The 23860-nt window shown below is 42.6% G+C and overlaps 4 protein-coding genes, 1 long non-coding RNA gene and 1 other non-coding gene across 6 annotated transcripts; 3 read left to right on the top strand and 3 right to left on the bottom strand.

Annotated features, from left to right (window-relative positions):
* The first annotated feature begins 2366 nt into the window (after positions 1-2366).
* Positions 2367-4285, top strand: LOC100828762. Its single transcript, XM_024458891.1, has 5 exons — positions 2367-2737; positions 3191-3380; positions 3499-3598; positions 3678-3943; positions 4040-4285. The coding sequence occupies exons 2-5, from the start codon at positions 3192-3194 to the stop codon at positions 4283-4285; spliced, it is 801 nt and encodes a 266-aa protein (XP_024314659.1). The 5' UTR covers positions 2367-2737; position 3191.
* A 1208-nt stretch (positions 4286-5493) lies between these two features.
* LOC112272371 lies at positions 5494-7733 on the top strand. Its single transcript, XR_002966079.1, has 3 exons — positions 5494-5730; positions 5811-5859; positions 7475-7733. It is a non-coding gene; the product is annotated as an uncharacterized LOC112272371 (long non-coding RNA).
* Positions 7734-10645: 2912 nt separating this feature from the next.
* LOC104582368 (F-box protein At5g07610) lies at positions 10646-12468 on the bottom strand. Its single transcript, XM_014902668.2, has 2 exons — positions 12292-12468; positions 10646-12126 (listed from the first exon to the last, which is right to left on the bottom strand). The coding sequence occupies exon 2, from the start codon at positions 12094-12096 to the stop codon at positions 10927-10929; it is 1170 nt and encodes a 389-aa protein (XP_014758154.1). The 5' UTR covers positions 12097-12126; positions 12292-12468; the 3' UTR covers positions 10646-10926.
* A 2832-nt stretch (positions 12469-15300) lies between these two features.
* LOC100828459 (F-box protein At5g07610) lies at positions 15301-16892 on the bottom strand. The gene has a single exon (XM_003561587.4). The coding sequence runs from the start codon at positions 16778-16780 to the stop codon at positions 15659-15661; it is 1122 nt and encodes a 373-aa protein (XP_003561635.1). The 5' UTR covers positions 16781-16892; the 3' UTR covers positions 15301-15658.
* Positions 16893-16955: 63 nt separating this feature from the next.
* Positions 16956-17063, top strand: LOC112270353. The gene has a single exon (XR_002962744.1). It is a non-coding gene; the product is annotated as a U6 spliceosomal RNA (small nuclear RNA).
* A 1140-nt stretch (positions 17064-18203) lies between these two features.
* Positions 18204-23860, bottom strand: LOC100840851 (probable serine/threonine-protein kinase At1g54610). Its single transcript, XM_003557795.4, has 7 exons — positions 23347-23860; positions 22973-23257; positions 22569-22886; positions 21716-21943; positions 20641-20741; positions 19176-19293; positions 18204-18872 (listed from the first exon to the last, which is right to left on the bottom strand). The coding sequence occupies exons 1-7, from the start codon at positions 23701-23703 to the stop codon at positions 18588-18590; spliced, it is 1692 nt and encodes a 563-aa protein (XP_003557843.1). The 5' UTR covers positions 23704-23860; the 3' UTR covers positions 18204-18587.

The raw sequence follows: 23860 nt of genomic DNA, 5'->3' as shown, positions 1-23860 counted from the left end.
TGGGCCCAACCAGAATTTCTGGGCCAGTCGAACCACATGAGCGTTTGGTTGATTGAGTGGGACGAACCAAATTTCACGTTTGGTTGGCTGAGTCAGAGTGAGTGGGTTGGTTCAATTTCGTGTTTGGTTGTAGACTCAACACATAGAACATACGGCCATCCTTGATCTTTAATTTTCAGAAATTTCTTCTTCCGTTGTTCTAGACTCAACAGTCAACAGCAACCACAACCATGTACATCCAGATGGTTTTCGATTTTCCATATATTTCCTCTATCCTAAATTCTTGAGTCAAATTTGTCCAAATATAAATGTATCTATTCTTAAAAAGCGTCTAATGCAGTATTTCGACAACAATTTAGGATCCGAAGGAGTACAAAAGTAGATCAATTGCACATATTGCTCAAATCAGTGGTTCTCAGATAGGAAAGAACAGAAACAAAAAGAAAGAAGAGGAAGCAGTGGCCGGGTGAGAGCAGATGGCGAAAAAAAAGGGAGATAGCAGTGGCCGGGTGAGAGCAGTCCCGCCGGTAGAGAGCAGGTGGGGAAAAAAAGAAGAAGATAGGGAAGAAGAGGGATGGAGCAGTGGCCGGGAGTTCACAGAAGAGGGAGGGAGCAGAATAGACCGCCGGTCACCCGCATGGCCGGTCAGAAGGAGGAAGAAAGAGGGAGGCTGCGATGCCCGGTCGCCGGTCGCCGCCATCGCCGGTAACCGCCGCCGCCTGTTTCTCTCGGTTTGAGGTTTGCTAGTTCATCTGCGGGCGTCGGGTGATCTTAGGATATGTTTGGTTTAGCTATGTTTGGCGTTCACGTGGATTTCGATAATTCAGTTTTTTCAACCAGTTTTTGGTTATTTGCGTGTTTGGTTAATCAATTTTTTTCTATTTTCGTGTGTAATTTTTAAGAGCAAATTAGTACTTCCTCCGTTTCATAATTCTTGTCGAAATATTACATGTATCTAGACATTTTTAGGAATAGATACAGCCATTTTTGAACAAATTTGAGACAAGAATTATGTAACGAAGGAAGTATAAAATAACCTTAACGCAACACAGTTCAGCAAATGCCAAACTAAGCCTTTGCGTCCATTTGCCATTTCAAACGTCAAATGGATTAGCCAATTTTTTTACGATGGTTTTAATAGTCCATAAGTTGACTAATTGAAATAAAAATAAACTCAATCCATAGTGAGGCAGTGGCTTGTCAAAAATTGACTTTATCCAAACAAGGAACTATGATACACCTATCTAAGTGTATTCTAGTCTAGAAAAAAAAATCCAAACAAGGAACAAATCTTGGTCAGAGACGAATATTTTGGTAGGGTATAGTTTAGTCAACATTCAAACATACTCTTATTCTTGTTCGCATGCCCCTCTCTCTTGTTTCCTGTTCCTGACGAGCACATCGCACTGCTCGTTGTAACATCCGTCATAACAACGCTCTATCTACGCCGTCCCGCATGTCGCCCTTGTCGTGGCCACGAGCCGAGAGGGCCCAAGCCTTCATGCTGTCAGAAGGAGCTAGGCGCACGGATCTCCCCACATCGGCTCATACAGTATGTTTGGATCATTACCAAAGCATACCAATTTTTTGGTCATGACCAAGAGGTTGGTCTTATTTGGATAGGTACCAATTATTTGGAATGTCAATTTCTTTTAGCCAACTCTACTTAATTTTTTTTTAACTAAAGTTAGCCGACTTGATCATGGACAAGTAAAATCATGGCCAATTATTTGGCTAGCAAAATTTTGTTAAGTCAAACTTGGGCTCAATCTTACCCGCAAAAAAATAAAATAAACAAACACTTCTGGTCAATCCAAACACACATATACAACCACCTTAGCAGCCCGTAGTAGGGTTATCACCACCGCTAGTTAGTGCATCTCTAGCAGATCCTTTTTATAGTTTTGACCTGTAAATATTCTGGGTTTGCACAGAAAAAATGCTCCAAACAGGCCTCTTAAAACTGCACGGTTTGTAAAAAAAAGGTAACGGGTTAATGTAAAATACTACACCACTGCATAGAATTGCCGATTGTTGTTGGTCTGGAAAAGTTTACATATGGTGTCGGACGGTTGGTCGGAGAAGTTGATGTCGGACGGTTGGTCGGGAATTTGTATGTAGGGCGACGGACCGTTGGTCGGAAATGAAAAATACAAAGGAGTCGAACAATCGGTCGGCAATTCCGATGTTTGTGTCAAACGATCGGTCGGCAAAAAACGCCGACCAACTGTTGGTCGGGCCTTACCCACCCGAAAATGAAATTTTGGGCGCCATATTTTGGCCCAGCCCGCGAACATTTCCGCTCTCTAATTCCAAATCCCTAGCCAAGCCTTCTCTCTTCCCATTCCCTTTCTCAGTCCACGAGACAGCAGTCCACAAGAGCACGTCGCGGCCGCTGGTCTCGATTCTGATCCGGCCGGTGCGGCCCCTTCGCCTCCACCCCGTCCCACACCACCGGCCGCGCGCCTCGCCCCGCCTCCTCGCCGGCTTATCCCATCCGCCGCCTGTCACCCCCGCCAAGAACTGCTGCCGTTGCGCTCGACAGCCACCAATCCACCCTAGCCGCTAGAGCGCCGCCCCCATCCCGCCTCTCCGCTATTCTCTGGACCGTCACCGCGGGATCTGTACCGCCACCCCGTCGCCACAGGAGCTGGACTTCCTGCAGCCCCGCCGTTTCTCCTCGCAGAGGTGGTCCTGTACGCGCTCACACCCCCAAGCTGCCGGCGACTTCAGTCTGGTGAGTTGCTCTCTCTCTCTCTCCATGTGCCTGCAAGCTGGGAGTTCTGTACTGGGATTTTTCTGTTAGTTTGTCTTTTGAAGAATAAAACCGAAGCATTTAGTGTATTAGACCGCAACAGTAGCAGTCTTGCACCAAGACTTGATGTGAATTTTAATGTACTTGTGAAGAACTCTTTTGCTGATTTTATATTTAGGTGATTTGGTTCATCCGATTGATTTTTGCCATACCAAAAATTTAGTCTGTCCTCTGCCATTGTTAGAGATTCTCTATTCCATCAAATTTATCCGAATGAAACAAAAAGTTGGTTCTGCTAGGGCAGATGTAGATGGATTAGGTTTTAAGGCAAGTGATATTGGAAAAAAGTAAGTGTGATGTACAATTTTGCTTTTATGTTTGTTTGTAAACTCAGCCACATACTTTCTTACATTATGTCTTTTTTTCACAAAGAAGAATGGCAAGTGCAAGAGGAAAGGATAAAGATGGTGGGGTCATGTCGGACGAACTAAAGGCAGTTGAATATCAATTACAAAGAACTAGGCAAATAGAAGAAAATAGCAAGAAGCTGGCAATTGTTCGTGAAAGACGAGATGCACTTAGAGGTCATATGGAAGCAACCCAACCTCCTAACAAGAAAAGAAAGGTATGTTTACATGTTTTACATGTGCATGTGGAGCTTCCAACACTTGCTATTCCTGAAGTGTAGAAAATGTAGTTTGAACTATGACTTTTCTATGTTGATACCTACGTCGTCTATGCAGGCATCCTCCAGAATACCTGACAGTAGAAATGAACAGCGTGTTTTAAGGTCGAGTGCAAGAAAAGATGATCTTGTAGATTCTGGACAACAACCTTCGAAAGGTACATATAGTTAATTATACTTCTCCTTATTATAGTGATCTCATGGCACTATATAGTAACTATGACCATTGTCATGTAGAGGTTATTCATGAGCTTGATGGTAATGGTAACGGTGAAAAGAAAGGTGGAAGAAAAATTATTCAGAAGTTAAACATTTATTCGAGGCATACTAAACCTAAAATCAAAATTCCATTTAATGAGCTTGGCCAGCCTTATGGGGCAGATGCAACTGAATTTGCAAATTTCATTGGTACTTTGGTGAGGAAGCATATATCACCTGCGAAGTTAGATTGGAGAGATGTTGAGCTGGAAGCACAGAAGTCATTGGTGTGGGATCACTTACAGGTATGTGTTGCAGACATGGCTTATTACTTACAATTTATGTTCTCATGGCTGTTGCTATCTAGCTGATGATTATCCTTTTCTGATTTCAATTATTAGGCTTTCTATGAGCTGGACTCCACTGCTCTAAGCTATGTTTATAACACTTCACACACTAAATGGAAGGAATGGAAGGCTGATTTAAAGAAGACAAAGTTTGGTCCTGAATTGACTGATGAACAACTTATGAGAAGATGTGATGAGAGAATTAGTAAACGTGATTGGGCTACCCTTATTGAATATTGGAGATCTCCAGAATTGGAAGTAAGCCATCCTGCCTACATATATATAGATATACTGAACTGATCTTTTTAAACTTTTGATATGAACTGGATATTTTAGCTTTATGTACAGAAACTAAACTGAATGGCAGCAGCCTTGCTTGGAAGAGTTTATATTATGCTGATAAAACTTTGCATACGCAAACAGTACCCTCAAGAACTATTTTTTATGTTGATGGTCCTCCCCTTGCTCAGGTGTCCTAACAATCATTAACCTGAAGTTTGGTGATCAAATTTTTATTCTTGTACGCTCGCAGTGCAAGAGCGAAAGAGAATCATGCCAAGTCGACGGTGTCGTATACAACTGGTAGCAAGAGTCATGCCCGTGTTACCCATGAAATGGTAAACCAATTATCTCACTTACGAATGATATGATGTTGTATTTCAAAGCCTAATACATTGTACTAAACTTGGACTGGTTGTAGGCTGATGAACTTGGGTATGCCCCTCGGAGAGATGAAGTTTTCATCAAAACACGTACACGCAAGAAGGGGGACCATTTATCACAGGCAGCGCCAATAATTGTAAGTATTTGCCCATTCATTTAGTATTACTCAAAAATTCTACAAGTAAATGTATCAAGTAAATGCAATACATTTTGCAGAAACAACTCGTTGAAGCAGCCGAAAACCACCCTGAGTGGAAGGAAAAAAGTATTCAGGAAGGTGACCTATATGCACGTGTTTGTGGAATGAAGGAACCAAGGGGTCGTGTCCGTGTATTAGGTATGGGGCCAACACCAACAGATCTGGGCACAGAGTACACAGGTCCGAATGACCACAAGGGTTCTTGTGGAAATTGAAGCACGTCGACAAGCTGAACAACGCCTGGACTCAATGCAGGAGCAGATGCAACGAATGCAGCAACAACTGAACCAATTGATTTCACAAGGAGGTCATATTGTGGGGACTCCTAGCTCTCAGCATGGTACTAATTCTCGACTGGTAATTAACTATGTGCAGATCTAGTCATTGCATTCATTATTGAGCATGCTTGTAATAACTCTATTTACATATATGTTGTGGTTTGACATAGAACTCAAGAGAACCTGAGGAACGTAATGACGATGAAGAAGACGATGATGAAGACACCTATATGCATAGAAGAGTTATAAGGGTCCCCCAAAGTAGTTTCCCAAATCATCAAGATGAAAGCCTGGTAATCTATCTTCAAATCCTTACCTACATATTTAAACATTTTTGTTTGCATGTTCCTAAAATAAATATCTCTCGGATTGGTATGGATGTGCTTCTGCTTGCTTGGAATGGTCCTGAAACTCCTGTTGCTAAGGCGACGATTATCTCAATCGCTGAAGACACTATTGTTGGCGGGGAGCCCCTTGGGCCTGAGAATTATGAGGTGATCATCAGTGTTGCGATTAGAAGGGAATCTACGCTACCTTTTCAGTATGATGGTTTACGATACATCAGCGATGCTGTCAAGATGTCCATTGCATGGCCATCAAGCAAGGTAATCACCTACCCTGTTAATTTTTTGAGTTTTCCTTGTATTGTTGGATGTAAGCTGTTGACTGCTGATGATTTTTCTAGATGAAGCCCTACAAGACTGCTGCGGCATTATCCTCCACATGTCGCTAAGGTATTCTTTTCTATAAACTTGGGATAAATGTTGAGACAGTTGTACCTTCAAGCTCTATAAAAGAATCATCACTTTGAGTAATTTCTTATCCAAATCTGAATCTTGATGAACAATATAGTGTTATGACAGTAATAGCATCCGTTGTTCTAGCAATTGTGCTTTAAGTATCAATACATCTGGAAATACAGTGCCTTTTATATTCATCTTCCACAACTGCTGCTCACCTCCATCTAGCACAACACCCGTGATCCACTCATTATATTCATCTTCTACAACAGTTGCAAATGTGGTGTCTTCAATCGGGTCCCTGTATTTCATCCCCCTCTTTTGTTCTAGCTTGGAGTTGAACTTGATAAACACCAGGTCCCTCATTTTGTTATGAAGTAGCCTATTGCGTCTCCTTGTGTGCACCTGTAGGTGAAGTGGCAAAATTGAATGCTACTGTAATCTGATTCAAGTATTCAACATTGATCTGATTGCAAGTAATCTGAATATCTGATTGCAACTTTGCGAATAAAATTAGATGTATTTCTTTCTTACTTGCTGAAAAATACTCCAATTCCTCTCACAAGCAGAGGAGCTGCATGTCAAACTCAAAATTCGCATCGCCAATATCCTGAGATTTGGTGCACTTGAGCCATGGTTGGACCACCATTTAGCTTCATTAGAAATAGGAAGTAAAAACAAGAGTTAAGTAACCACTATAAGATCTGATTTGAGAACTGAGGACAATGTAAATAACTAAATATTCACCTGGATCAAAGCTTTTGTTTCTCCGCTGCCGTTTACATATGTCCCTTCCAAATGAGCCCTCTTCATCTGTATATGTATTAATCTCATCCATGATTTTATCTTGAAGGCGATTATCTCCAACCATTTTTTCCATGCAAGTTACAAGCCCATCTTTAAATGATCCATCTACCTCAATAGCCAGTTTGTTTGCATAATATCTCAATAGCCAGTTTGTTTGCATAATAATAGTATGGGTTCAAGTAGTATCCAGCCCTATGTAGTGGCATCTTTAGCTTGTTGTCCCTTCTTTTATCTACAATATCCAATACTTGCTGAAAACAAGTTTCTGAATTTTCAAACTGGGCTGAGATCTCTTGCTTCGCATCCAAGAAGGCTCCGTATATGAACCCCATAGCTGGTACATCGCTGTCCATTCGCCTCAACAAATTAGCCAATGGCTCAAAGAATTTGACAGCAATATCTACTCCTCTCCAAAAAGTTTCAGAGCGCACAGATTTGCTGGCTGCACTTCCCTTCACCTTCATGTGGAGATTAATTCTAGATAGGCTGTTTACATAAGAATAATTCCTATACTGATATGTGAAACAAGTTTTTGGTTCATTGTGCTGTTTCTCTCTGCTGTCATGTACCTAGATATGTAAAATAACAGCTTTTTTATGTATGTGTGCTCTCTTTCGTACATGATTCACCTGAGACCTTGCCTTCACGTGTCTAAGTACATCAAAATTTTCTCTCCAACATAAGAGCCATTATCTGTTTTATAACAGCATGAATTGCATTTTCCTTTTTCATGATGCAAATGTTTAGAACGTCATTGTGTTACCAACTTATAAATGTATTGAGGCCTTCTTATCTTCTATAGGGATGGTATGCATAAGGATAAAGAACCAAGAAGCTGACGGGCGAGAAACCATGAAGTCGGGGTTTCTGTCAAATGGATATTTTGTGTAATGGAGCAAACAATGAATTATTTTGTAAACTTGTATGGTTTCTTGAACATTGAACGATGGTGTTTCCTTTAGTTTATGAGAATCTGAATGGTAACTATGTTTCGAAGATATGAATTATTTATGTGTGTCAAAACTTACTCTTGTAATATATGTAACTTGATTGAGTGTGCACGTACGTAGGCAATGAACCCGAAGTTGGGTTGGCAAAATTACCATCGTCTAACAGTCGGTCGGGAAAAGATGATGTAGTGGCATCAGAAAGTTGGTTGGCAAAACTGAATACCATCAGATTGTTGGTCGGCAAAAAGTTGTGGCTGGCTCAACAGACGGTCGGTTGGCGAAACACATGCCATCGGACTATTGGTCGGGAAAGGGTTGTCTGTCGGGAAAAGACCGTCGGTCGGAAAAGAAAATGTCGGTCGGGAAAGATTTCATAATAGCGACAAACAGTCGGTCGGTAAAGAAATGTTGGTCGGGAAAGGCCTTTGCCAACAGGACTTTCGGTGATAGACAATGTTGGTCGGGAAAACCCTTTCCCGACCGATCTTCCGTCGCTAAAAGCTGTTTCCCCAACCAATTTGGCTGTCGGAAATCCTGTGCAGTGGTGTAGTGAAACTCTCCGCCTGCGCGCTATATCTAGGGTTCCGGCAAACGTTTAAGGGTCCAACTCCTCATTTCCTCCACCTCCACCATGCGTCCGTCACCGCCAAATCCGGTCACATTTGTCTGAGCCTGCGCGGTACCTAGAACTATACTAGTTTAAGGGATTGTTCCGCCCGACGCAAATCGATGCCGTAAATACTTTGCTTCGAGTTAGCGATCTACAACCTTAATTTATTGCTCAATGGAGGAGGCCATGGCCAATGAGCTTCTGGGAGATGTTAGTTGATCTTTCATGGAGGTGCATTATGAATTTGTGGGAAGTTCATCCCAAGTATTGAAAGTTTATCCTTTTTTTTTAAGTTCATCTCAAATTTCTATTAAGTTCGGCACGGATTTGTGGAAGCTCATCCAACCTTTTTTTTTAAAAAAAGTTCATCTCATTTCTATTAAGTCCATTATGGATTTGCTGAAAGTCCATCCAATTTTTGGAAGTTAATTTGCCCGGAAGTTTCGACACTTTGTCTAGATTTGTTTAAAGTTTCCAAAAAACCGTTAGACGCTGCTGCTACCCAGCGCACTAGTCCCAACACAATCAGCTACGGAACCAAACAACGATCTGCTTCGCAATGTACACCACAAACGAGATGCATCAGAAATGAATTTAGATGGACAAGAAACACAATAGAACTGAACTTACATTGCTGATTTATAACTTTTCCATGTCAACTAGTGGCCATGACGATTGATGAGCCAATGATATACTCATGAATTAGAGAAACACAAACAATAGTCCCTACTCAGAAACAACTTTATCAACCAAGAATAAATAACGTACAAGACTAAAAGGGTGATATACCAATAGTGAACATGCCAGACGGTGTGTAACTATGTACCCAGACTTGCACAGTTTCCATAGCTCAAAGTGATACTTCTGAACTTCTTGATGCCAAATACTCTTAGTGTCCTATTCTGATTTCATGTCCTATGATAATATCAAACAAAATTGAAATAGCCAATCCAAACATCATCTCATTACAACGAGAGTAAGGTGTGAAATTCAAATTACAAATCAGAGGCCAGTGGTACTACCCTATGAAAGCAAACATGGTGATCTTCATTACCTAGAATTAGCAATTTTTTTTTAGAATACACCAAAGCTGGTGTATCATCAATAAGTTATATCACGAAGATATACTTGCCTGGAATAAAAGAAATGTCTACGATGTAATTGGTACTTCTCAAAAATAAAAATAAAAGAAAAGCACACACACAAAGGTTTGCTTACGTACTCATCACCATTATTCAGCATTGTTCATAGCCACACAATGGGCATTTTTTAGCACTGGTATAAAATCGACTAAAGTAGACTTATGACTTCCAGGCCGCTGCCCAAAAACAAGAAGATCTCCTCTTTTCACACATAATTCTTTTGGAGTCAGTGGTGCCATACCAATAGAAAGTGGCAAGCTGCTATGGCAATATTCTTTTAGGAAGGAGCAGCTCTAAGTTTTAGTGTTCATCTGATGGCCACTCCAAGAAGCATGGAGTATATGGAAGATATACTCCCTCAGTATACTTCCCAAGAGCTAAATAACATACCTGACTAAAAGGGTGATACCTATAGTGAACATGCATGCCAGGCAGTGCGTAAATATGTACCCAGACTTTAGTTTTAAAACTGGGTTAAAATCAGTAGTGTTACTTGCAAAGTTTTCACGGCTCAAGATGATACTTCTGAACTTTTTGATGGCAAATACGGAGTATATTCTTAGTGCGGTGATACAAACCATCCAGTAATTAAAGGACTATACTGATTTTTTTGTCCTGTGAGGCTGTGATTATACCAAAACAAAATAGCGAAGAGGTGTGAAATTCAGATTACAAATTGGAGGGTGCTACAGCCCTATGGGCTATGGAAGCAAACATAGCGTCTTCATTACCTAGCATTGGCTGACAGACAATAAGTTACATCATGAAACGTACTTGCATGGAATAAATGAAACGAAAAGCTGTCATCTATTACAATATATTAAATTGGAATCGGTGGTGATGGATGGACGCCGTTGGTCGGTGTTAGTCGGTCAACTTCGTTAAAATTACAATCAACATGTCACTGCTTCTTATTTTCTTTTCCTCCCGCCTTATTCACGATTTCAGTAGCAGAAATTCTACGGTTTAGATTTACCGAAAGTTATCGTACGGTCCAAATTTGTCACAACATAATACGAACAGTCATAAAATAAATCAATCTCCTTAGCATGAAATCCAAAATTCTTCGTATCCATTTCAGTATGGAAATCAATCCGAATCCAAACAAAAAATCAATCTCAGTATGGAAATCAATCCAATCGAAAAATCAATATCCAGATTTCGCCTCCACCGGCTCGTGCTTGATACACTTTCCGTTGTTCCGTAGCATCGCACGGGTTCTTTTGCTAGTAAATCAGATAATCCCAATGAAGAATATGTGCTGGCAGCTGTTTACCCCATATGGACTGGCAGGTGACCGGAGCAAATAAAGTATGTGCATTGAAATAGCTATCCAGTGCACACAAAAAAGGTTTGCTTACATACTCATCAGCACAATGGCCACTTTTGTTCATAACCACACAATGGCCACTTTTGAGCACAGAAATAACATCGACTAAATTGTACTTATGACTTCCAGGCCGCTGTGCCAAAAACAAGAAGATGTCACTCTTTTCACACCTAATTCTTTTGAAATCAGTGATGCCATACCAATAGAGAAAGTGGCAAGCTGCTATGACATTCTTTTTGCAGATCCAAGTCCATCCGATGGCCACTCCAAGAAGCAGGGAGTATAAGGAAGATATGGGTCCGTAGTGTTGTCACCAAGAGCACAGATAGCATGCACTACCCGTCTATCCATATCGTAGGATATAAGATTTTTTTGCCACCCTGCAGTACAGAAAATCAAATTCTGTGCTGGATGGATTGCAATCACCTCATTGTACCACTGAAATGTAAGGTGACGTGGTTTAAACAGTTTCCATATTCTGCCAATATGCAATGGGATCCATTGTTCGCTACCATAATCCTTTAGTATCCAAACTGATAGCAGGGGTTCAGCAGTATGATTAATGTGAGCGAGGTACAAGTGCCCGCCAGACAGCCCGAGGAAACTGGAATTTGATTGGAGTGGGGTAAGGATTTTCCCCCATGTCTTCCCCTCCATGTCCACGGTGATTATGGAGGAATCCGCGGCAGTGAAATGCATGATGCCATTAAAGAAGACAGTTTTTGAATTAGCATACACTGCCGAGTAATGATCCCACTGGGACTGCCGATAAGTCCATATTCCAGTTTCCGTTGAGTAGATCTCCACTCCACTAATAACCTGAAGGCCCTGCGGATTCCTTAGAAGCAGAAACACTCTGAAGTGGGGAGACGCGGCTGGGTCGAAACCCAAGCGCAAGATGCAACATCCATCCATCGCTTCGGTATCGGGCAACACGGTCCACTTCTCAGTCGCGGGATTGCACACAACATAGAAAGATTGACGCTGTGAAGACATGTTGGAGCTGGAGCAACGGCACAGCAGAAGACCATTGCAGCAGTCGACGAAGGACTCGATTCTTGTGCCGCTGGGCAAGAAGGGGAGAGAAGGGTCGACCATAGGCCGCCCTCTCCCCGACAAATTAGTCAAGTGGCAACGTTCGTCAAGGGAGGGATAGTTGAAACTGTATACGCTGCGGTAGAAGAAGCCGGACAGTGTCTGGGGCGACTTCCGGCGAAGGGCAGGATCGGAGCAGAGGGTACGCCAGGATTTCGACACGCACATGAAGCGGCAGAGCGATCTGTAGGGCACCCGGGAGAGGATCTCTATGATGAGGTCCTGTGTGAGGAAGGCGGCGGCAGACGACGCCGACGCCGCTGCATCCGGTTGCTTGTTCCTGGAACCAACCTCCATCTCGTAGCGTCGGGGTCTCGGGGATACGATCTGCAAAGGAACGATCGACGGAGCGGCTGTGAGGACCATGGACTGTAAGAGATGACGAATAGAAGCTCAGCAATTTGCGAGTTAGGGCCGCATCCGTCCGGATTTATCCTGGGAGCAGAGATTAGGGCTAAGAATAAGAGACGATGAGAGTTGAGAGAGGCATACCGCAGGAGCCCGGAGAAGGACGTAGACGCCGGATTCGGGGGGGACGAGTAGCGCGCCGCGCGGTGATCCCTTCTTGGCTTCGCGTCAGATCGCCTCCCTCTCGTGGGCGGAGAGGCGTCGCTTCTCTGGGTTTCTCGGGTTTGGATATGTCTCTGCTTCGCTGCAATTACGGGGAGGGCTTCCTGTATTGGCTCTATATATTTTTGGAATCTTAATCGAGACTCATTTAACGGCACTCTGCGTACCATGGATATCGACGGCTGATGCATTGTGTCGTACAAGATTGGGACAAGGATTCATACACTAGCCGTACTCTTTAACTCGTACTAACATCGTACACTTTAAGTCTGATTTTCTGGGACAACCACAAAAAACTTTGGCTCTAAATTAATCGAAAAGGGATTAACCATGTTTATTAGAAAAAGGACAACCACAAACCACTTTGGCTCTAGATTAATCAAAAAGGATTTGCCAAGTTTATTAGGAAAAGAAGATCGACAACCTCACAATGGTCACAATGGCCGGGTTTTTTAGCCGTTCACAATGTCCGGTTGATAAGGAAAAGCAGCCGAAAACTTAGCAACTAGCTTAACCCAATTAGCTAAACTATACCCGGAGCCGACACGACAGTGAGGGTCTTGTCGCCCATGCAATACAAGATTAACACAACACAGCCCACACAAGGGGTCTCCAACCCGACTTCCGGCCATGCACAAGATAAACACAACACGCGCCCACCTGAGGCCACCATATCAGCTTCCACATCACATGATGGCTAGGCCGATGGCCTTAACCATCCCCTCATAAAAATCACATTACCCTCGCCATGTCGAGTTACAACCAAGGGCCACTACCGCACCTCAATCGTCTTGATGCCCCCGCATCCACCTTCCTGCAAACAAGAAAAAGCATCGCAAGGAACAAACCCTGGTCCAAAGAAAAGTGGACCGGCCTAAAAGTGTGTTTAGTATCCCTCGTGGAGTTTTGGTCCTTAATGCCAATCAATTAACTAGTCGAGAGATTTGAGTTATGTACGAAGGCATGGTCTCACAATGGAGCTAAAAGACATGGATGGTGGTCCTCAAAAAGAAATATATATATATATATACAAAAGAAGCGGATTTCATTTCTATTGTCTTTGTTTAGTAATAAATCACTTTAAATATAGCGAATTCGTGCTATCAAGAGGGGCTGGTGAGAAGCCTTTGAGAAAAGACAAATGTAAGTGCAAAACATATCCCATTGAAGAGTTAAAAAAACAAGTCATATTTTCTACTCCCTCTATACAATAAAAGATGTCTTGAGTTTGTCAAAATTTGGATGTATTTAGACATGACTTGGTGTATAGATGCATTTAAATTTAGTCAAAGTGGAGACATCTTTTGTTGGACGGAAGGAATAGGTAATTTGGAGGGTTTGGATTTTCGGTCCACATGTCTGGGTTTCCCAGGAAAAGCTTATGTATGGACCAAAATTTGATGTCCAAAAAGATCTGAGAATGTCCAGAGATCTGGATGTGCCCGGACAATGGTTCCAAGTGTCACATGTGGCCTGAGGCCAAAGCCTAGTCACCGAAACTCTGGTCCAAATAAAATGAGGGTCCGGATTTCCCTTTGGCACTGACAACAACCACTTTTCTAGACCAGATTCCACCTTTCCAAAAGGAAAGAAATACTACCAAGACCAAAGAACGTGAGCCCCCATGAGTAGTGGGTTGAGAAAGAGCACGCATCCCATTTTTGTGATTGGTGCCACCTAACCAGAGAGGTAGAATCTCCCCAATATTTGAACTCAGAAGAAGCAAGTCGTTTATTGCTTCTTTCTTTACCCTTCGCAAGCTTGTCTTGTTCTGCTGTTGCTTGTGGCAGTATTGCGCATATAAGTTGATTCATTTAGTTGCTTATCCAGTTAACCTCGTACTCTCTCCGTCCAACAAAAAATGTCTTCAAAATTTGGATGTATCTAGACATGACTTAGTGTACAGTAGATGCATTCAAATTTAGTCAAAGTTGAGACATCCTTTGTTGGAAGGATAAAGTATTCCATTTTACCATTAAGAAAAGTTCAGTTTGGTTAAAACTTGTAGACAATCTACACCTTGGCATCATCGGTCCATTAGAGTTTAGGACCTCCGAAGGAAACACCTCCAAGAAGGAACAACCTAGGTATCACCGCCACCTGCTGCGTTAGAGCCAAAACTCGGGTTTTCACCCGAGACGCTATCATATCGTCAAGAGAGAAGCAAAGCTCCCCAACAACACTTCCAATGAAGGGAACGACTCCCAAGCATGTCATGATCATCAACGCTGAGCGAGGTCAGTGTAGGGTTTTCACCTGGAGCTCCACCCCCACCTTCCTACCACTCCGACCGGCCATGCCGGCCGCTGAGACAGTCCGAGAATACTGGAATATGCTGGGACTGGAGTAAGGATTAATTTCCCCCCTGTCATAGAATTCTTCCCTTTAAACATAAATTATACGATCAATCTGGACGAAGCATGCACAATGCAATTCTACAAATAGAATAAGGGATGCTTAACAAACAAGATGCTTCAGAAATGAATTTAGATGCGCAAGAACCTCAATTCAAGTGAAGTAATGCTAATCTATAATTTTCCCATGTCAAACGGGGAGCGTTGATGAGATAATGATACCTCAAGAATTTGATGGAGAGAGCCACTAGTCACAAACAGCTTTATTTAAACAAGAATAAACAACATGCATGACTAAACGGGTGATACCAACAGCGAACATGCCAGGCAGTATGTACCCAGATTTTAGATTAAACTGGGTATATCTTGGTGTTACTGCCACAGTAAAATCATCTACAAAATAAAGGAATATACTAAGTTTCATCCTATAAATCAAATCGACCAACCCACACATCATCTTACCGTGCAATTCATATTGCAAAATAGACACGATAATACACCCTATGAAAACAAACATGGTTACCTTCATTATCAAACATTAACTGATACAGAATAAACTTGCATCATGAAGACATACTTGCAAGGAAATAAAATGAAAAAAAGTAGAAATATTTCATATAATCCCAACGTAGATAATGGGTTTATTCATGTTTACCACATATGAACTGGCAGGTGTTTACAAGAATATGCGATAGAAGCAGATAAGTACATCCATTGAAAAAGCTATCCACTGCACACATACTCATCGGCATTAGCCACCATTGTCCATACCCACACTAAGGCTGCTTCTGAGGACCAAAATAACATCAATTAAAGTAAACTTGAGGCTGCCAAGCCACTGCACAAAAAGTAGAAGTTTTCACTCATTTTCCACACATAATTCGTTTGACCGCAGTGATGTCATACCAATAGAAAGTGGCAAGCTGCTATAACATTTAGCATTCATCTGATAGCCACTCCAAGAAGCAGGGAACATAAGGTAGATATGTGTCCACACAGTAGTCCCCCAGAGCACAGATAACATGCACTATCCTGCTATCCATATTGTATGATACAAGATTTCTTTGCATCCCCACAGTAAAGAAAATCAAATTGTGATCTGGATGCATTGCAATCATCTTATTGTACCAATGAAATGTGAGATGGCGCGGTTCAAACAGTTCCAATGTTCTGACAGTATGCATTAGGATCCATTGTTTACTGCCATAATCCTTGAGCATCCAAATTGATAGTTGGGGGTCCTTGCTATGATCAATGCGCCCCAAATACAAGTATCCCTTAGACCGCCCGAGAAAACTGGAAAATGCTGAGACTGGAGTAAGAATTTCCCCCCATGTTTTCCCCTCCATGTCCACTGTGAGTACCGAGGAACCAGTGGAAGTGAAATGCATTACTCCATCAAGTAAGACACTCATCGTATCAGTATAGACTGCAGATTTATCACCCCACCTGCTCTGCCGGTAAGTCCATTCTCCAGTTTCCGGTGAGTAGATCTGCACTCCAGTGACTGGAATGTCCAAATTTCCCACCCCGCTCTGCACGAGCAAAAACACTCTGAAATTGGACGACACGGCTGGATCAAATCCCAAACGAACTGTGTAAAATCCCTGCATCGCTTTTGTGTCCGGCAACACGGTCCACTTCTCAGTAGCAGGATTACACACAACATAGTAAGATCGAGACAGCGATGGCATCTTGAAGCAGCGGCACAGCAGAAGACCATTGCAGCAATCGACGAACAGGATCCTTGCACAGCTGGGCAAGAAGGAGAGAGAGGGGTCAACCATAGGCCGCCCTCTGCCCGACAAATTAGTGAAGTGGCAACGGTGGTCAGAGGGCTCGAATGGATCCCTCTTTCGCACGCTGTGGTAGAAGAAGCCGGACAAGGTCTGGGGCGACTTCTTGCGGAGAGCAGGGTCGGAGCAGAGAGCGAGCCATGATGTGGACACGCACTTGAAGCGGCAGAGCGACCTGTAAGGCAACCTGGAGAGGATCTCTACGACGAGGTCATCGGTGAGGAAGCTGGCCGGCGGCGGCCGGCAACTCTTCTTCTCCATCCCGCAGGACGGCAGGGTTGGGGATCCAATCTGGGAAGCAACGGACGGCAGGCTTGGGCCTGGCCGCCTGGTCCGGCTTGACCAACGGATTTGAGTGTGGGGTGCTTGGGTAGAAGTAGGACCTCATTTTTTGTGGGCAGAAAGTACTCTACTTTATATAAACCAATATAAATTTGTCCCTCAGGGGACATCCGATAAAATTGAAACGATACAGAGAAGGTTAGCATGGCCCCTGCGCACGCACAAATCGAGAAATGGTCAAAAAAACCCAATATAAATTTTTATGACAAATTTTGACCAATTATTAGACTAGTGGTATAAAGTTATTAGATGCAAAATTGATATTATTGTATTTGTATTGAAAAATATATTTGTCTAATAATCGGTCAAAGTTTGGCATATAAATTCATTGGTTGGCCTTATATTTGGAAATAGAGAGATGAAACATACTCTCTCTCCGTCCAATAAAATATGTCTTAAATTTGTCAAAATTTGGATGTATTTAGACATGACTTAGTGTATAGATGCATTCAAATTTAGTCAAAATTGAGACATTCTTTGTTGGACGGAAAAAGTACTTGGGAATTTGAAGAAAAAAATTATTATTTTTGGAGAAAGGAGATTGCATTTAAATGGAGGGAGGATTACAGTGAGAGTTCAAAGCCTATTCAATCTCCTCTGGAAAGTGGTGGATTCAGGTGTATTGAACCAACGCACCAAGCCAAGATGACTCTGGTGCCAACAAATACCTGGATCTCGTCAACGATCGATCAGTATTTGTTAAAGATATCAAACTTCTTTTTCTGCTGGAAGTTAGATGACTGCCTATGGTCGATGAATTGACTAAGAAGTTGAAGCGTCATGGTTGTGTTGTAATCCATCCGTCCCATATTAAATGACTCAAATTTGTCCAAATATGGATATATTTATGCCTAAAAAACGTCTAGATACATGTAACAAAAAGTCACTTAATATGAGAAACAGACTAGTAGATTATGATACCTTTTGTACTTTCGGATCAGTACTTGAATCTTAATGTGGTCTGTTAAACAGGACATTAGCTCTTTCGGAGCTACTTTTAAAAGATAACTTACATAACAAGCTCAAAACACATTGTAAGGTAGGTCAACAAACGTCCTTCCCTGCTCATAAGCCATAATCCAGTTCTTATCAAAGAAAAGACTCATTTTCTGACTTGAAATGCATGATGTATGTAGTAAGAATCACATTATGAATACCAAATACAAGAACTGGCAGCTCAGGTTGGATTGATACTTTCCTTTTTAAGCAGTGTACAAATGGATGAAATGTGCCACAGAAATAAATAAATAAAATACTCCTACATCCCATGCAAAATAAATAAATTAAAGAGTCCTCAAACCTAAACTACGACTGGTAAATTTGCAAGTACCACATCCAACTCTTCATTCAAAACACCAGTTCATGATTTCCATTGAATTGATGAGAAATGATTATATCGGTTGCAATTAAAAAAGGTGTTACAATGGAAGGGAATGTCCTGAAATGCTAGGGATCTAAGCTTCCACTCGAATGAATCTAACATCAAATGCACCTGCTTATAACAACACAAAAGGAGAACCTAATGTACACAAGTAAACTACTTGAAGTCCTTCCCCTGTCTATACAATGATGTTCAGAGAGAAAAAGTGCATTGAATAATTCCCGAAGCAACTAATTTATCATCACATGCCTCGTTTGCCAAACATTGTACAGGGAATGCCGCAGAGTATATATCTCCATATTTCGGAGACTCATTTTCTCTAAAAGAATACCACTTCTCGGGATCTTACCGAGCACGGGCAGTGGCTGGTTGTTTTGACGAGCGGCTGGATTTGTGTTTCCGCTTTTGGTTCCCAACTGCGGAAGGATTGACCAATGGCCCAGACCAAGTAGGCACGGAGCTTTTCTCATGAGCAAACATGGTGCTGAAGGAAGTTGGATCTGCGGGTTCATATAGCGGGTCCATTTGATTTGAAGAACCCAAAGGGAAACCGACCGCACCATCCTGATGTGGGGGAGGAAATTTTTCACTCTTGCTTTTCGCATTTGCATGACTTACTAACCTTCTTTTCTGTAAAACAATTAAACATGAGTGAGCAGCATTACGAGAGCAGGGGCAACCTTTTGGGCCATTCCTAGTAAAAGAAAGGCTGATCATCAGAACTACAATTCATATACTTGGGATGAGGAAATAAAATTGGCTGAACTGTTGTTAATGTGAAGGAACTGAGACCAAGGAAGTGATGCCACCACCTCGGTTCAATTATAAGCAACTCAGGCTTAAACTTGCATAACTACCCTCCAAACAAAACCAGCTCATAGAACAAATATAAAATAATTGAAATTGGTAAGGGAGCAAGTTCATTCAACATACATCAATATTTATTTGAAGCTCAGCATTTGCATCTGGAGCTGGAACTCCCCTAGGTCGATCACGTGACCTTGCCTTATTAGTTCCATCACCATTAGCCCTACCACCAGCAGCTCTTGAACTGTTGATCATATCATGAATAAGTCAGAGAGCAGCATTCAGGCGGTCAACTCACATTGAAGGCATGAACAGAAAACATGGGTTGAGACTAAATGACTTAGGAAATTTGGCTATTTACATTGAATGGGGCAATTGATGAGCGAAATTTTTATTAAAGTGGTCCGGAATGATGAGACTAAATGAATATTGACTTAGTGATGAGGTCTACATAGCATATTCTGAGGTAATCCTTGAATCTTGGCATAAACCAATAGTGCAAATTTAAGCACAAAATAGCTAAATGCACGTGCGTTCTTACGAAATTGTTATTATTACTTTGCATAAGTTGCTTAAATACGCTTTTGCTCATATCCATATGTTCCTAAATTTTGTACTGGATAGCAATTATCTCAAAATATACATCAATCCAGTCAATTGTAGTCAAAAGATCATGGCACACATATCTATCATATTCAATGGGTGCAATTACATTCGATTCCTGGCAATATAGGGAATAATTTCAATGGGGTGAACGGATGGCCACCAACTCAGATCTTTATAAGAAGTAAAGATAAAGATGAATGTGCGCTTAAATTTACCCCACTGTATCAGTAAGTGCAGTGCAATATAATTACTTTCTGGGGTAAGAAATACTTTTTTTACTCCTATATTCTACTTTGCCGCGTGACCCTTTTGTGCCATCTTTCGTCTCTTTTTCCTCTACCTGTAACGGACATGTTACTTACAAGTTACAAGAAAGCCAGACATATACCAAATGCCAGCAAACGTTTGGTTAAATTACAGTTTAGCTTTTGTGATCTACATTGAAGATGTGTACCGAGTTGCTTGAACCATATTACAGATGTACATGCAAATATCTAATACCTATGAATCTATGTTGGTTCCTTCAAGAGTTCACTAAGCACTAAAATGTTCAGCTCAGTTTGCCAGCAGAGAAAATATTCCATTTGTCAAGCAACGGGTCCGATACTAAGGTAGCATTTGGTTGGTACTATCAAGTATCACAGAATGGAACGGTTCTAGAATCTAAGCACATTTATGTGTTTCGTTCAAGGAATGAGGCAAAGTGAGATGGAACGACTTTTTTCTATGATGGGGAATATTCCCTGCTTATGCGGACCAAATGGTTCCTCAAAAGTGGTGGAATCATATGGTTCCACGCCATTCTACCTCATGCCCTCAACCAAACGCTACCTAATATCACGTATGAGATTTTTGTATATAAAAATATATCTCAAATGGCCACCTGAAAATGTTGAATATGGCATATGAAGAACCACAAAGAGATAGCCAAGGAAAAAAAAGAAAATAGTAACAAAATATACAAATGAGTATCAAGGTGACAAACCGTCTGGCTTCTTCATCTCTTCGTTTTGCATCCATTTCTTTGCTTGGAGGATATTTTGGGAGACTTGATGGCTCGCATGCATAAGGTTCAGTTGTAAAGAACTGTACATAGCAAGTAATAATTCTTTAATAAAACAATCCGATATAATATCAACATATATGGTTAAAAAAGATCTAGTTAAAATGTTGTCCAACTTTACGCCTCTATTTTTAATAACACGCCCACACATTTCAAGATTTAACTTCGACCAATATTTGCACCGATAAATTTTGGCTATGTGACACATAAGTGATATCAATGGATTCATATTCAGAAGTTTTACAGTAATATTACTTGTGTGTTCACATAACTTGCATTGCTTGGTCAAAGTTGAATCAAAATGCGTGGGGGTACCAAAAAAAAGGAACGTCAAGAGTATTCATAAACCAAATGTACGAAACGGAGATCAAAATTTACACTTTGATCATATAAAGTGACATAAGTAGAAGCCTAAGTAGAATCCCACAACAGCTTACTAAACTACAGTGATCATATCTGGTAGGAGGTGCTTCAATGCTCTCCGAAAAGTTCAGGATAACAATATTTAATGCAAAATTTGGAGTCCCTACCAATGTGCTACTAACAGTACTGATTTGAGGTTTGTGCAATTTAGAACTTTGGATAGTATGGAAGCACTCAATGAAAGGTCGATGTTTCGGGTGAGATAAGATGTCATGGTCCAAATGAGAATATCATGTTAAAAGCCATTAAGAGATGCATGCCACTTTGCCAGGTTCCAGACAAAAAAACTGGTTTTTTGGGTATGAAATAGAATATCAGCTACTCTCATTGGCTACAAGTACAACATGCGACAGCTACCAGCTAAAAGCAATACTATAATCTAGTGGAAACACTACGCTCTGGAACCCCAGTTTCCAACAGGAAAAAGGTATGGTTACTGTACAGACATATATTTCCTGTGTCAACCACCTTGTCTAAATACTACGTATAAGGAGGCAATGACTTCAACAAAATGCGGAATTTCAAGCTGATAGTCAAAGAGGGAGAGGATAGTAAGAGATCATAGCTGGCTTACATCACTTTGCAGTGCAGAGGACGCTGTCAATCGATCTGCTGGATCAATTGCAAGTAGTGTTTCGATCAACCGCAATGCTGATTGTGGAAAATCTTTGAATGTATCTGTGATTCGCCTTTTATATGGCTGCTGAGGCTTAAATATCGTTGCATGAGGCAATTTCGACTTTTTCCAATATTCTTCTGTGGGGGAGCCGCACAACTTAAAAATTTTGTGCAGTTGTTCCACCTAAAAGGGGCAAACATAGTCAAATTATATGATACACGGGAAGGTAAGAACAATAGCTATTCATTGGATTGGTAGGTCTAAAGTCTGACCAACATTAATTGTAAACAGTGTGGCAGGTCATATTAAACACAGTTGCAGAAGAAAGGCTAGCCTCAAATGCAAAACGAAATGAGGAATGAAGGCTTAAACACAGAAAACATGTGGTGAAAAAAAAAGATTTCGACGCATATGAATGATTCCACATCAGGTGTAACTAATTTCATAACCTTCTATGCTGACATGACTTGGTTACTTAAGAATGTTATGCCACAAACATGATACAGAAGCATTTAAAAGTAGAACTTGTTTTCACTAAAACTCTAGACAAGGCATCCCCCAAGAGGGGAAAAGCAAAAAAAAAAAAGCTTTTGTAATTCCTCTGATGGATTGATGCATGGATAGACTTGAAGTTGCAAATTGGAAGGTTTTCTGTCAGTACAATAAACTACAGTATGTGGCACTTTAACTGAATCTAGCTTAACCCAAGACTCTTAGAGCGACATGCGTTTGACTTAATTCCATCAAATGCTTGCTATAAGAAATTTTATATATTGATATCCAAACAACTAAGTATGTTATTGCTAACCTCAGTCCGGCCTGGCATAATAGGCCTTCCAGCCAACAGCTCAGCAAGAATACACCCAGCACTCCACAGGTCCACGCCCACCCCATAATCAGTAGCACCCAAAAGCAACTCCGGTGGGCGATACCATAGTGTCACAACCCTGCTCGTCATCGGCTGCTTACGGCTCGGATCAAAGAATGACGCCAGGCCAAAATCTGCAATCTTCAGCATGCCATTGTTATCCAAAAGCAGATTCGACCCTTTGATGTCACGGTGCAGCACCCCACGGTCATGGCAGTGCTCCAGCCCAGACAACAGCTGGTTCATATAGCACTTAACCTGCATGCGAGCAAGCCAGAGACACCTTGATTAGGTCACATTTCATCACAGTGTCATAGAGGCATCAGCATTGGGATCTTGGAGACCTGTGGCTCAGTGAACTTGATGTCCGGACTGGCGACGAGCCCGGCGAGGTCGTGCTCCATGTACTCGAAGACAAGGTAGAGGCTGCAGGACATGCGGGAGGTGACGAGGCCATCGATCTTGATGACGCTGGGGTGGTCGAGACGGCGGAGGATGAGGATCTCGCGGGCCATGAAGCGGACGCTCTCGGGCTCGAGGTTGTCGAAGCGAACCTTCTTGAGAGCCACGATCTTGCCGCTCAGCGTGTCCCGCGCCTTGTACACGTTGCTGTACGTGCCCTGCCCGATCTGCCCCCCAAAAGACGCAAAGCTTCCTTCAGCGTCAATGGCGGCCGCTAAAGGCCACGGAACCGGGCATGGAGAAAGGGCGCGCGTACCTTGTCGATCTTCTCGAAGGAGTCGGCGCGGCGCGGGGTCCAGCCGTCGATGGCCTCGCCAGCGACGGCGGAGAGCCAGGCGGGCCAGCCGGCGGCGACCTGCTCCCCCCGCGCCCTGTTGACGAAGCTGCCGCCGAGGCGGGCCTCGGCGACGGAGCGCGACGACCGGGAGCGCCTCTCCCTCCTGGCCGGCTTCTCGGTTACCGCCGCCGCCGCCGCGGCGGCCGGGGCAGGGACAGGCTGCTCGCCCTTGTCGGGTCCAGCGGCCTCCTGCGGCGGCGCCTGCTCAGGCTTCGGTTGGGGAGGCGGGCGGGCGGGCGTAGGGGCGGGGGAGGGGCGGCCGTGGACGCAGCCCATGGGGGTCGGTTACCAGCGGCGGCGGCAGCGCATGGGGCGAGCGGAGTAAAGTGGACGGCGCGAGTGAGTGAGTGAGGAGAGGGGACCGAGCGAGCTGGGAGTGGACTGTTGAGAAGGGTTTGACTCGCTCCGATGCCGATGGCTCTCTCTCCCTCCC

The sequence above is a fragment of the Brachypodium distachyon genome, chromosome 1, assembly GCF_000005505.3.
Source record: "Brachypodium distachyon strain Bd21 chromosome 1, Brachypodium_distachyon_v3.0, whole genome shotgun sequence".
Lineage (NCBI taxonomy): Eukaryota > Viridiplantae > Streptophyta > Magnoliopsida > Poales > Poaceae > Brachypodium > Brachypodium distachyon.
Note: the sequence above shows the minus strand (reverse complement) of the source record. Positions and strands in the feature narration are given on the sequence as shown.

What these genes read in the sequence shown, in the direction of transcription:
- LOC100828762 (XM_024458891.1), top strand. Translation starts at nt 3,192, where the DNA reads ATGGCAAGTGCAAGAGGAAAGGATAAAGATGGTGGGGTCATGTCGGAC. An exon ending in CTCCTAACAAGAAAAGAAAG is followed by an intron (nt 3,381 to 3,498) that starts GTATGTTTACAT and finishes TCGTCTATGCAG; the next exon opens with GCATCCTCCAGAATACCTGA. An exon ending in TGGACAACAACCTTCGAAAG is followed by an intron (nt 3,599 to 3,677) that starts GTACATATAGTT and finishes ATTGTCATGTAG; the next exon opens with AGGTTATTCATGAGCTTGAT.
- LOC104582368 (XM_014902668.2), bottom strand. Translation starts at nt 12,096, where the DNA reads ATGGAGGTTGGTTCCAGGAACAAGCAACCGGATGCAGCGGCGTCGGCG.
- LOC100828459 (XM_003561587.4), bottom strand. Translation starts at nt 16,780, where the DNA reads ATGGAGAAGAAGAGTTGCCGGCCGCCGCCGGCCAGCTTCCTCACCGAT.
- LOC100840851 (XM_003557795.4), bottom strand. Translation starts at nt 23,703, where the DNA reads ATGGGCTGCGTCCACGGCCGCCCCTCCCCCGCCCCTACGCCCGCCCGC. An exon ending in TTATGCCAGGCCGGACTGAG is followed by an intron (nt 21,944 to 22,568) that starts GTTAGCAATAAC and finishes TGCCCCTTTTAG; the next exon opens with GTGGAACAACTGCACAAAAT. An exon ending in AGCTTCAAATAAATATTGAT is followed by an intron (nt 18,873 to 19,175) that starts GTATGTTGAATG and finishes ATTGTTTTACAG; the next exon opens with AAAAGAAGGTTAGTAAGTCA.